This window comes from Misgurnus anguillicaudatus, chromosome 7, assembly GCF_027580225.2.
Source record: "Misgurnus anguillicaudatus chromosome 7, ASM2758022v2, whole genome shotgun sequence".
NCBI classification, from domain to species: domain Eukaryota; kingdom Metazoa; phylum Chordata; class Actinopteri; order Cypriniformes; family Cobitidae; genus Misgurnus; species Misgurnus anguillicaudatus.
Window position 1 is genome coordinate 30,935,730 of NC_073343.2, and position 13,426 is coordinate 30,949,155.

Genomic DNA, 13,426 nt, shown 5'->3' on the forward strand with positions numbered 1-13,426 from the left:
TAATAATCAGTTGAAATAGCAACAGATTTATGTTTTCCTTTTTGCAGGTATTGCATGGTATTAAAATGTAAGAGCTTTGGTATAGATTGTTGTATACCATTGTATAGATTTCCTTTTATATTGGGTGTTTCTGATATAGGGTTGGGAATTGAATGCAGGCTGAGGCCTGTGAAACTAGGATGACTTTATTAGGAGAAACATTCTGGTGTGACATGTCTCCTGTTTTAACTTGTCACTGATTCATAAACGGCAGTTGGATCATAACAGAAACTAAAACTTAAAAATGAAGTAGAGAGGAATTAAAGAAAGAAAAACAAATGGAAATTGGTTGGAGAAATTGATGGAAATTTACAATGAGGGCCAAAACCATAATTTCAACCATTATTTCAACCAGCTTTCAGCAGTAAATCACATCAGGCTGTTTGGTTTGGGACTGGGCTTTTTTACAAGAATGAAAGGATGTCTTCCATTTACAGTAATCCTAATATCTGATTTAAAAAGCTTATATAACATAGAACATTGTGAATTATGTGGATTTTCCTCTGCACTGTAAAAAGATTTGTTGGTTCAACTTAAGAAAGTATGGTACCTGGTTGCCTTAAAATTTTGAGTTAATTCAACTTAAAAAAAATAACTTAAAAAAAAACTTTTGTGAAATAATAGGTTTTGTCAACTAAGAGTTGTATTAACTCATAATTGTAAGGCAACCAAATAACTTAATTTAAGTTGAACCAACTTTATTTTTACAGTGTGTGGTCTTTAACTTTTTTGGTAATCTGTATCAAATGTGATTTGAGGTTGTGCATAACTAATCTTAACTAGTCACAGGATCTCAACCAAAACAACCGTACTTATTTTGATTGGTTCACAGGTTCGTCATGACCAGGATGAAGAAGTTAAGCAGCTCTCTCAACTGCGCGACTCTCTCCGGACGCAACTGCAGGTGGATGGCAAAGAGGTTAGTTTAAAAAAAAGACAGTTCCCAGAATGCAACACTTCCTTTAAAGGCATTTACTGCAGATACAACTGTCAGATTTATGGGAAAATCTCATCTGTGCTTTTTAATTGGTTTTCGAAACTTGAATAATGCATTATGGCTGCATAACAACAACTAATCGCAACTAATCGTTTGCAGAAAAAAATTGTTTACATATATGTGTGTGTATTGTGTATAATAATGATGTGTATAGATTTACACACGCATACATGTATATATTTAAACAAATATTTATATATAAATATAAATACTTAATACATTTCTTAAAATTATACATGCATTTATATATGCATGTTATAGTGGTGGCAAAGAATAATCACGATTAATCACATACAAAATAAAAGTGATTTTTGCATAATATTTGAGTGTCTGCTGTGTGTAATTATTATGTATAAATAAATAAAACACACATTCGTGTAAGTATTTAAGAAACATTTACATGTGTATATATTTATTTACACACAGTGAACACACATATATTATGCAAAAAATTACTTTTATTTTGTATGCGATTAATCACGGTTAATCTTTGCCCAGCACTTAAAGGCAGGATGGGCAGGAATTATCTAAAAAACTTTTTTACTAATTAGTTTAAACTGTCTTTATAAACCAATACATAATTAAAATGTAAGTACTCTGAAAAAGATAGTATAAAACTTGAGTGTCTCTAGAGCTCTCACGACTGTTTTAAACACAGTTAATTATTTCCATTCGGGACGAAACAAATGATTGGCTTGCGCTATCACTCTCTCTCGCGGCCATGGCACCACCCCTGTTGCTACGGGATCTGCCCACACATGCGCGCACCCGATTGATTTGAACGTGCACGAGGCACTCTTGGAAGAGCTAAAGTACGGCAGAGAAAGTGCATTCAGAACTCACAGTACCTGGATATCAACAAGGCAAAAAAAGGAATAAACGAAGAAATCAAACAAGAGTAAATATCGCGTGGCTTTTCCTTCGAGTCGACGATGCAGTAGCGGTATTGTCTCCGGAGTGTTGTCCTTATCAGAGTCAACAATGCTTTCATCACGGAAACTCTTCCATGCAAAACACCTTGTATGTTATAAATCTTCCACAAAATTCACCTTCATCACTGTGTAACTGATGGTAATAAAAAAACTTGTATCAATGCAATCTGTTTTTAGCTTTGTCTTATAAATATAACTAGCTTGTTAGTTACCGAATCAAACTAAATATATTTTAAACTTTACCAGTATCGATATGCTAGCTTAATAGTGAGTACTAAAAGCCATCCTATTTGTTTATATTCATAGTGATAAAGTGATGTTACTACATGCACCGCGCTCCTTCTTCTCCGCTCGTCTCAGGTAAATGCTTCTCCCAGCAGAGAGCCGGTCAGCGTCGCACGTTCATGTGTTTTGGGGGCGTGGCTTTAGAAGAAACCCAGAAGGGAGGGGGTGGAGTAAATAGAAAAATTAGCTGTGTTCAAAACAGTCGTGAGAGGTCCACAGACACTCAACTCCTACACTCTCTTTTTCAGAGTACTTACGTTTTACTTATGTATTGGTATATAAAGACAGTTTAACTCTTTCACCGCCATTTTTTTAAAAAGTTGCCAGCCAGCACCAGCGTTTTTCATGATTTTCACCAAAATTTAATGCCTTCCAGAAAATGTTCTTCTTTAAATATATAAACATACAATATACCAAATGAAAGAACAGACCCTCTGCTCTCAAACAAAAAAAAACGTTTCATCCTACCTTCAGTGGTTCTTTTGTAATCAGCTTTTGAATATGGGAAGGTTTCTGCAAAAACACCACATTTTGAGCAAAAAGCAGAGATAATTCCATTTTTGTTACAGACTTTTCATAGAGATCCCATTTAGAGCGATCTTTAAAACATACACGGACATGCAGCCGCTTGCCATAGGGCAATACTTCCGGGTTTAAAAAGTTGCGGAATGGCGCCACCTGGTGGATAATAGCGGTATTGCGGAAAGACGAAAAATCTCGTCATTGGCGGGGAAGCGTTTTCTCTTGATTGACGAGATATCTCGTCAATGGCGGTGAAAGAGTTAAACAAATTTGTAAAAAAGTTTTTTAGATAATTCCTGCCTATCCTGCCTTTAATATAAACATAATTATTAACTCTTTCACCGCCAGCGTTTTTAAAAAAAGTTGCCATCCAGCGCCAGCGTTTTTCATGATTTTCACAAAAGTTTAATGCCTTCCAGAAAATGTTCTTCTTCAAATATATAAACACACAATATACCAAATAAAAGAAATGACCCTCTGCTTTCAAGCAAAAAAAACCATTTCATCCTACCTCGAGTAGTTCTTTTGTAATCAGCTTTTGAATATGGGTAGGTTTCTGCAAAAACACCACATTTTGAGCAAAAAGTAGAGATAATTCCATTTTTGTGACAGACTTTTCATAGAGTTAAATTCAGAGCGATCTTTAAAACAGACACTGACATGCAGCAGCTTGCCATAGGGCAATACTTCCGGGTTTAAAAAGTTGCGGAAGGGATAGTGGATAATAGCGGTGTTGCGGAAAGACGGAAATACTCGTCATTGGCGGGGAAGCGTTTTCTCTTGATTGACGAGATATCTCGTCAATGGCGGGGAAAGAGTTAAACACAGTACACACACACATGATGTAAACAAAAACTTCAATTCTGCAAACAATTAGTTGAGATTAGTTGTTATGCAGCCCTATTATGCATATGAATTATTGGCCTACCAAGGTACCTTAGATGCTTTGGACCGGAATTTAATTTATTAATGTACTTTTAAATGATTTATCTGTGGCCATAACTGGTTTTAAAAAGAAATATTTCATTCTTATGATAAATAATTGAAGATGTTCTGTGTTGATAGGATTTTCTAAACAGAAAGAACTCGGGCCATGGATACAGCATCCACCAGCCTCAAGGCAATAAGAAATATGGCACAGAGAAATCTGGCTTTCTTCTTAAGAAGAGTGATGGGTAAGTTAGGAAGATCGTTCTTCTAAACTTTCCAAACATTGCTAACTACCTTCCAAAGTTGAGAATTCCCAGTAACCCCCACCCCCAATACCTACAACAGACCCGCTATTCATTTTGTTTACCAGCATTTATTCAGGGGTTTCCAGACATGATGCAATTCCAGCTCCTGTTTGTTTTTAGCCACACCGAATGTGTGTTTTCTCCTCTGAAAACACTATCCATGCAGTTTTGCAGTGTGCGCCGTGATATATAACTTTAACCGGAGAGCAGAATAAATAGTGAATGAGTTATACAGTCTAGAGAGGATCATGGATTACAGATGGTTAGCAGTAGAAAGCAACAGTCTTACGAACTTACGAACGTGTGTGTGATTCAAATCATGAAAAAGAGTGAGTTTTTGTGCCTTTATCTCACACAGATGTTCCCTATTAAATGTGGTTTAGAGCCCAACCTATAGACACATGAGCCCACCTCCAGTTTCTTTATAAATAAACCTTGAATAGACTGAAGGAAGTTGTTATCCCATGTTAATATTGATGATTGTTAAATGTGAAGTTGTTTGTTTTAAGTGGTGGTCTTTGTTTCATGTTTTAGGATCAGAAAGGTTTGGCAGAAGAGGAAGTGTGGGGTTAAATATGGATGCCTTACCATTTCTCATAGCACGGTGAGATGCACACACACAAAAAGCTCGGCTCACAACGTCTTTCATTTGCTTTATTATATATTAGTTTGTCTATTGTCGTACAGCACAAAGTCTGTATCCTTTTGGTTCGTATGATCGTCGAGCAATTATTAAAGGCCTATAATAAAGTTTTTCATTTAAAGGCTTATCATGTATTAGCCACTTCCCTTTAACGACCACAATCCGCAGGCCAAAACATGTTTTAGCTTGTCACCTGATCAAACACAGAAACTTTCGTTGGTTTTGCTTGTTTTGTGACCTTTCTTTTTATCTCTCAGATCAACAGACCACCAGCGAAGCTCAACCTTCTGACTTGTCAGGTGCGGCCCAACCCTGAGGAAAAGAGAACGTTCGATTTAGTTACGCGTACGTTGATCTTTGACCTTTGAACTTTTTTCCCTTTGACATGATATGAATAGAATATAAGCTTCTAAATTAAGGGCCCAAATGATTGCATAACACACCAAAGACCAAACTAAATTTAACACGCTTGTTGTGCTGTGCAGACAGAGAGATATATTTTTATGAATTATATGATGGTAGTTTGTGAAAGAATCTGATGTGAAGCGTGTCAAAATAGGAATGGTGTGTAATATATGTAGGTGTGCAGAGGTATGTAAATAAACGAGTTCACAACGTACGTAAACAACGTATCGAGTGACTTGTCTTAGCCTGTTGTTTTCGTCTTATTTCCTGCTATTCAAGACTTTTTTCCCATTTCCTCTGCAAAGAGGTCCACGTAGTTCGGTTCACATTGTGATTATCTTCTCTCATACATTTCCCTGCAGACAATCGAACGTACCATTTCCAGACCGAGGACGAGCAAGAATGCATGATGTAAGTGTCTTAGCCTACTTACCCACATACGACACACTTCACATACTGAACCCATGCTAATGGACTGGAGAAATGTTTATCACACGCTGCAGAGCAATGTGTCTAGACATGCAGGAGAGCGAAATTTCAAAACCTGTTTTTCAGGATGAGAAAACTGAAGAGAGAGGTAAATAGTAATTTAAAAACAGATGAATCTGGAAGGTCCAAATAGTGTTGTTACTGTAACAAAATGTCAGTCTATGGCTCTATGTACGAGTTTGGGTACCAAAATGAAAACATGCTAATTGGACAACACACTATTTTATAAAGTTAATATTTCTAAAATATTAGTATAAAATGTATAAAAGTTAATCTTTTATTTTTTAAATATATTTTTATTTTTTATTTATTTTATATAATTTATTTTAATATATAAATGTAAATTTTAAGCGTTTTAAAAAAGTTCAGCATTTTTTATGATTTTCACAAAGTTTAATGCCTTCCAGAAAATCTTTTTCTTTAAATATATAAACATACAATATATCAAATGAAAAAACAGACCCTCTGCTTTAAAAAAAAAAATGTTTCATCCTACCTTTATTTGTTTTCTTTTTATCACCTCTCAAATATGGGTAGGTTTCTTCAAAAATACCAAATTTTAAGCAAAAAGATACTTCCAGGACTTTTGATAAAGATTCAGAGCGATGATGAAAACATACACTGAGTTTGAACTGTTTGCCCTAAGAGAATACTTCCGGGTTGTATAAGTTTATAACAGCAGAAATACGGATTGCCGGAAAAACTTGTCATTGGCAGGGAAGCGTTTTCTCTTAATTGACGAGTTAACTTGTCAATGGCATGGAAAGAGTTAACAAATAGAGTTAGAATGTTAAAAAAAATATTAATAATCAAAAAGCCTCTCTTGTGTAAAATTAGTAAATCATATTATGTCCTCCCATATATTTTACACCAATAAAAGTTATTAAAGCATTAAATGATTAATAACCTGACGGTATTAGCATTAGTGGCACTTCTGCTGACCATTAAATACGCAGGATTTTTCGATCCAGCATTTAAATTAAAGCATGCTAAAACATTCATAATGCAACCGCTAACATAATTTGACATAGATATGTATATCTATGTAATTTGAAACAAATCAGCTTGAACTCCTTGAATAAATTTGGGTGTCTGTGTTTAATGTTTCTGCATTTCTTCTCAAAACTTTATTTAAAACAATTTTTCTCTTCATCAGATCTAAAGTATTTATTGTCCGCTTTTGTCATTTTGGAGCCGCAGCATCGCTGTCTTCATGCATCTTATAAAAGCTCCTGACTGATTAGCGGTCAGATTGTGTTGACCTGTTACTCGTTAGTATTGCTATATAAGAAAATGATAACTACCAACTTGTTACCAAAGTACCAGTTTCACAATAAAGCTTCAGTTGATATTTAGCTGTATATGTAGGCAGTAATTTGTTTTCAACCTATTTGTCCCTCTCTCACTTACTTTGTCTTTCTGTAGATGGGTGTCTGTGCTACAGAACAGTAAAGAGGAGGCGTTGAACACTGCACTCGGAGGAGATCAGCTTCAGTTTCAGGACAGCGGTCTGCAGGAGCTTGTCCGAGCTGTCATCTCAGGCCTGAGAAATCTGCCAGGCAATGAAGCCTGCTGTGACTGCGGAGCCCCAGGTCTCAATAGCTATGTTTACATGCACAAAACTTTGTCATACCGACTAAATTAATCAGATTGCAGTACAGTTTACATGTACCCTAAACATTGCAATCTGATTGAAATGTACATGCACATTCTATATAGTACGAACCAAACGTTTGCGCTTGTAGCCAACCCAATGGACATTCAAAACTAGACCAAAAGCATTCCAGTGACTAATCATAGCCCAGATAACAATAACTTATAAACAAAATCCTTTCATCTTTAAAGCTCCCATAACAAGCAAGTCATGATGAGTCATGCAACACTTTATACAACATTGAAAAAATTATGATTCACTACATTGTTCGTGTCGTTTATATAATTTGCGCCTATTTCCAACATAACACAAAAGTCTTACTGCATGCAACTCGTCTCGACTATTTAATGAAATCCAGCGTTAAACAAACACACGCAAAACTCCGCTACTACCCCGGATAAACAAGCTATATTCACTGTTTCCATTATGCTGTCTTTCTTCTCCTTACATCCAAAAATTTTTGCGTGAAGTGATGCTTGTGATTTAGCGTCCTTGGTTCTCGCTCTCCCACTAATTGACGTGTGGCCATAAAAAGAAGTGATACGTGTATAGCTTACCCCTGAAACGTCAGCTGGACCCGTAATTGAAAACAACTTTCTGAAACTTGTACGAACCCTGGCGAAGTGCATTCAGCACAGAAATACTCTGTAACACACCCAACTGCTTTTTGACACTTTGCAACTCCTAAACTGTGTTAAAGGATTAGTCAGTATTTTCTTGAAAAATCCAGATAATTTATTCACCACTATGTCATCCAAAATGTTGATGTCTTTCTTTGTTCAGTCGAGAAGAAATTATTTTTTTTGGGGAGAACATTGCGGGATTTTTCTAGTTTTGGTGGACTTGGATAGAGCCCAACATTTAATACACGCTTAACAGTTTTTTTCAGCGGAGTTTCAAAGGACTATAAACAATCCCAAACGAGGCATAAGGGTCTTATCTAGCAAAACGATTGTCATTTTTGACAATAAGGGTGACAGATATACACTTTTGGAGCACAACTTCTCATCTAGATCCAGTCGTGATGTGCTAGCGTGACCCGACGCAATACTTCATCACGTCAAGAGGTCACAGAGGACGAACGCGAAACTCCGCCCCAGTGTTTACAAATGTGTTGAGAAAGAGGACCGTTCCTACGTTGTTATGTCAACTGATACTAATTAATGTCTTTGTGTCAGTTTATTGTTTACAATGGTCTGCAAATGTGCGTTTTATATATGTAACACGTGACCTCCCTACGTCACTACGCATTTACGTTAGGTCGCGCTGGACCGGACCTAGACGAAAAGTTGTGGTTTAAAAGTACATATTTTTAATTTTTCTTGTCAAAAATGACAATCGTTTCGCCAGACAAGACCCCCATGCCTCGCCTGGGATCGTCCACAGTCCCCTGAAACTCCGTTGAAAAAAACCGTCATGTGTTGAGTTAAGTATTAAATGTTGGGCTCTATTAAAGTCCATTAAAATGAGAAAAATCCTGCAATGTTCTCCTCAAAAAACACAATCTCTTCTCGACTGAACAAAGAAAGACATCAACATCCTGGATGACATGGTGTTGAGTAAATTATCTGGATTTTTCTTTTAAGAAAATGGACTAATCCTTTAATAATTCAGAATGCATAAAATACCATTGAACCCCCTTTAACCTGCAAAAAAACTTGCTGAAACAGTTTCATAGAGCCTTAAAGTTTGTAAAAAAACAGAGGACTTGGCAAAGCAGGGCACAGCATCTCTCGCCGAGTTCACGCTTTATCTCTTTATACATTTTATCTATTTAAAGTCAAAGTTGAGTTGGAGAAAGTTGTTTTAAGGAAGTTTTCAGATATAGGCAAAGAAAAACTAATTTCAGAAGGCACAATGCTGTTTTATAGCTTTATGTAATGTTATATAAGACAAGAACTCTGAAAAATGTATAGTCCGTAACCCCATTACCTTAATAATGCGTGTTTTCCTTTCCCATTGCCTTGCTATTGCATGTTTTTGTATCCGATTGAGAAAATACTACAATTTACGCGTTTACATGCGTACTTTTCTCCCGATGATCGGATCACAGATCGGACTACACCACCCCTTTAAATATGCTCGAAATTTGCATCCGAACGACCTTTCAATCCGATTGAGCCATCAATACAATTACTGTACAAACTGATTATTTGGTTACCAGTATGTTGGGAAAAGCATTATATTCTGTTTAATGAAAAGTTAGCATTACTTAACTGTTTCCCCGACAGTTTTTTAAAAAAAGTTGCCAGCCAGCGCCAGCATTTTTCATGATTTTCACAAAAGTGTAATGCCTGCCAGAAAATGTTCTTCTTTAAATATATAAACATACAAAATATAAAATGAAAGAACAGACCCTCTGCTTTCAAACAAAAAAAATCCTACCTTCATTAGTTCTCTTTTTATCACCTCTCAAATATGGGTAGGTTTCTTCAAAAACACAAAATTTTGATCAAAAACCTGAGATAATTTCATTTTTGTGAAGGACTTTTGATAGAGATCAGATTCAGAGCGATCCTTAAAACATACATTGACATACAGCTGTTTGCCCTAGGGCAATACTTTCAGGTTTTATTATACCTGGTGGATAATATTGCGGAAAGCCAGAAATACTCGTCATTGGCAGGGAAGCGTTTTCTCTTAATTGACGAGTTAACTTGTCAATGGCGGGGAAAGAGTCAAAATATCAGAGAGTACATCGATTTCAATCAGTGATTTCACATTGACTTCAGTTTTTGACATGACCTTACTGAGTCAATATTAAAGATATCAAGGTTATATTTTCACAGAATCGTCTTTACGTTAAGCAGAATTATTTTATGTAACACTAGCTGGTTTTTCACATATTTGTCAGCTGCATGTCTTTTGAGATTTGCTTTTTTTTAAACGTCCATTTTTGCAATTTAGATCCCACATGGCTGTCCACCAATTTGGGCATCCTCACCTGCATCGAGTGTTCGGGAATCCATCGTGAGCTCGGAGTACATCAATCACGGATTCAGTCTCTCACTCTCGATGTGCTTAGCACCTCTGAACTCTTGGTAAACAAACACACGTGTAAAATATTCAATCTTTCTGTAAAGTGCACACATAGTTTCTCTGTAAACATGTCATTGGTCTGTAGCATCATGTGATAAAAATCTGAAAGCTGTTATTTGTTTACTTATTGCTGTCATGCTGAGATAATTCAGCCTAATTTCCTTCTGGTGTTTTTCATCAAGTCTATTGTTGATCTGATTATTTTCATGTTTTTGCTCATTCAACATACCCCAAATCCTCTGGGACTTACTTAGAAGTTACTCAAGTCAATAATGACTCAGTTTTACTTCCTCTGTTCATGTTTATATGAACATTTGACCTTTTACAGTGAAAGGAAATTTAAGTTTATCTAAATTAATAGTTGCACTTAGTACATTATTGTTGTCAGACTAGACTACCATGACGTTTATTAGTTGTGCATTTGTTTTGGTTAACAGTTAGCAGTCAGCATTGGGAATTCCAAGTTTAATGACATCATGGAAGTCAACCTACCAAATGATGCAATCAAGCCCCTCCCAAAGAGTGACATGTAATTCCTATTTTACATAACTCTGCATTTACATCTCCAGTAGCTCAGCCATGATTTTACAGCTCATACTTTGTGTATCTTTCTCAGGACAGCGAGGAAGGAGTACATTGTGGCGAAGTACGCCGATCGCCGTTACGTCCTCCCGAAGGAACACTCTGAAACGTACCGTGTGTATGATACCGTAAGGAGCAAAGACCTCACGTCACTGCTGCAGCTTTACGCCGAAGGAGAGGATCTCTCTAAACCTGCGGCCACACCTGACGGACAGGCAAGACGACTCCCTAAACACACCACACCCCTAACACTGTGTCCTAATGTAACATGGGATGTGACACGGCAGTGATGACACAATCACAAATCACAACCAATCAGAACACAAGTTATGTACAGTTTATGTACAGTTAGTACTTATTTAAAGTTACAGAACTTCTCAAACCTTGAAATCCTTCGCTCAGTCCACCAAATACTCCTTAAGGTGTTTTTTTAAAGATTTATGCTCTTTCTGTCTGTAATGTGACACTTCCTGAGGATCAGTCGGATGAATGTTTTTAATTTCGACTTGATCTGTTTGAAGTGTGTAATCATACACCAAATATCCTTGAGCAGTTAGACATCATCTCTCTCTTTCTTGCTTTCTCTCTCTCTTTGTAGTTCTGTATTTCCTTTCTTTATATCGACTTTAATCAGATATTTCTTTTCTTCAACCCACTCAGGAAATGAACACAAGGATTGTAATGACTTGTGTATGTGTCATTTGACCTTATTTGAATTTGTGGGACCAAAAAAAATAATAATATGCGAATCGCAGTGTAGAAACTTCCTGATTCACGAATCTTTCCCATCAGTCGCTCGCTTTCCAGTGTGATGTGTTTGGTGTGAGTGGCAGGTCAGCAGTAGTCAGTAGCATTATATTTTACTCTGTCTTACAGGACCTGAAGGAGACCGCTCTTCACTTAGCTGTACGGATGGCAGATAAGACGTCGTTGTCTTTGGTGGATTTTCTCGCACAGAATTGGTGAGAGAATTTGTCACAGCTCAGTCCACAGTATCGTGTCCATCAGCTGACATCTGTGTTTGTGTGTTTTCAGTGGGTGCTTGGAGAAAAAGACAGCAGAAGGAAACACAGCTTTGCATTACTGTGCACTTTACAATAAATCTGAGAGTTTAAAACTGCTGCTCAAAGCAAAGGCTGTGCTACACACGGGTAAACAAAAGTCATGTACTTGAGTGGGTGAATGTTTCGATTGGATGGATGGATAAATAGGAGGTGGAATAATTAATGATTTATTTGGTTGGATGGATGGATGAAAGAATCCATAAATGTTTTGAATGGATGAATGTCATGGAGGGAGGGAAGGATGCCTGGATGTTTGAATAAATGGATGGTAGGCTGTATAAATGTTTTCATTGGACAGATGAATGGATATTTTAAATAGATGGTTGGTTTTGATTGGACAGATGGATGGATGTTTTGATTGGACAGATGGATGGATAAATAAATGCATAAACATTTTGAATGGATGGAGGTGATGGATGGATGTTTTGATTAAATGGATGGTAGGCTGGATAAATGTTTTGATTGGACAGATGAATGGATATTTTAAATGGATTGTTGGTTTTGATTGAAAAGATGGATAAATGTTTTGATTGGACAGATGGACGGATGGATGAATGAATGCATAACTATTTTGAATGGATGGTAGGCTGGATAAATGTTTTGATTGGATAGACGAAAGGATGGATGAAAGTATTTTTTGGATGGATGGATGGATTGATGAATGCATAAATGTTTTTGAGGCAAAGATTAATATTTTAAATGAATGAATGGGTGGGTGGATGGATGGATGTTTTTGATTGGAGAGATGGATGAATAGAGGGATGAATAGATATTTTAAATGTATGGATGGATAAATGCATAAATGTTTTGGATGGATAGGTGGATGAAAATTTTAATTGGATGGATGGATGATGAATGGATATTTTAAATGGATCGATAGGTGGATGAAAATTTTAATTGGATGGATGAATGAATGGATAGATAGATGAATAAATATTTTAAATAGATTGAAAGGTGGATGAAAATTGTAAATGGATGGATGGATGGATGGATAGATGGGTGATTCTCACGAAAACTTGGTTTTAAAAATGTCAAGCATGAAAATATAAAAATTGCTTAAATTTACTTTTTTTCCCAACAGACATTGAAAAACAAAGTCTGGAGTAAATGGGAACATTAATTTTAAAACTTTTACTTATCATTTAACACTTTCTGTAACATAATTTAAAAAATTAGTCCTAAAAAATCTCATTACCGCAACAGTCAGAAAACATCAACACTGACATATTTTCAAAATGACATGACAAACCTGAAAGAACATAATTTGGAGATTCTGCACATGCATTTAAAATCAAAGTATTATGCTTCTATTAAATAAATTAACATTTAATAAGCATCTGTTGCGGTAATGATAATCAAAATGTCGTGTAAGCATTCTGACAAGACAATATTTCAAATTAACTGTAAAAAAATTATCTTACCTGGTAGCCATCTTGAAGTAACTGGTCCATGTGCTTGATCACTCAAAATAAAACTTTATTAAAATTCTGTATGTGTGCTTAAACTGTTCTCAAAAAGTGTTGCGGAGGATGAGAACATC

At 36.1% G+C, this 13,426-nt stretch overlaps 1 protein-coding gene across 3 annotated transcripts in view; it reads left to right on the forward strand.

Annotated features, from left to right (window-relative positions):
• Positions 1-13,426, forward strand: part of asap3 (ArfGAP with SH3 domain, ankyrin repeat and PH domain 3) — a 51,865-nt gene that overhangs the window by 30,190 nt on the left and 8,249 nt on the right. For all 3 annotated transcript variants that reach the window (XM_055172299.2, XM_055172301.2, XM_055172300.2), the window contains exons 9-19: positions 872-958; positions 3,841-3,950; positions 4,545-4,614; positions 4,911-4,998; positions 5,421-5,469; positions 6,973-7,139; positions 10,109-10,242; positions 10,678-10,769; positions 10,857-11,037; positions 11,699-11,784; positions 11,858-11,973. In XM_055172299.2, coding sequence (XP_055028274.2) covers positions 872-958; positions 3,841-3,950; positions 4,545-4,614; positions 4,911-4,998; positions 5,421-5,469; positions 6,973-7,139; positions 10,109-10,242; positions 10,678-10,769; positions 10,857-11,037; positions 11,699-11,784; positions 11,858-11,973 — 1,180 coding nt within the window. The remainder of the gene's footprint in view (positions 1-871; positions 959-3,840; positions 3,951-4,544; positions 4,615-4,910; positions 4,999-5,420; positions 5,470-6,972; positions 7,140-10,108; positions 10,243-10,677; positions 10,770-10,856; positions 11,038-11,698; positions 11,785-11,857; positions 11,974-13,426) is intronic.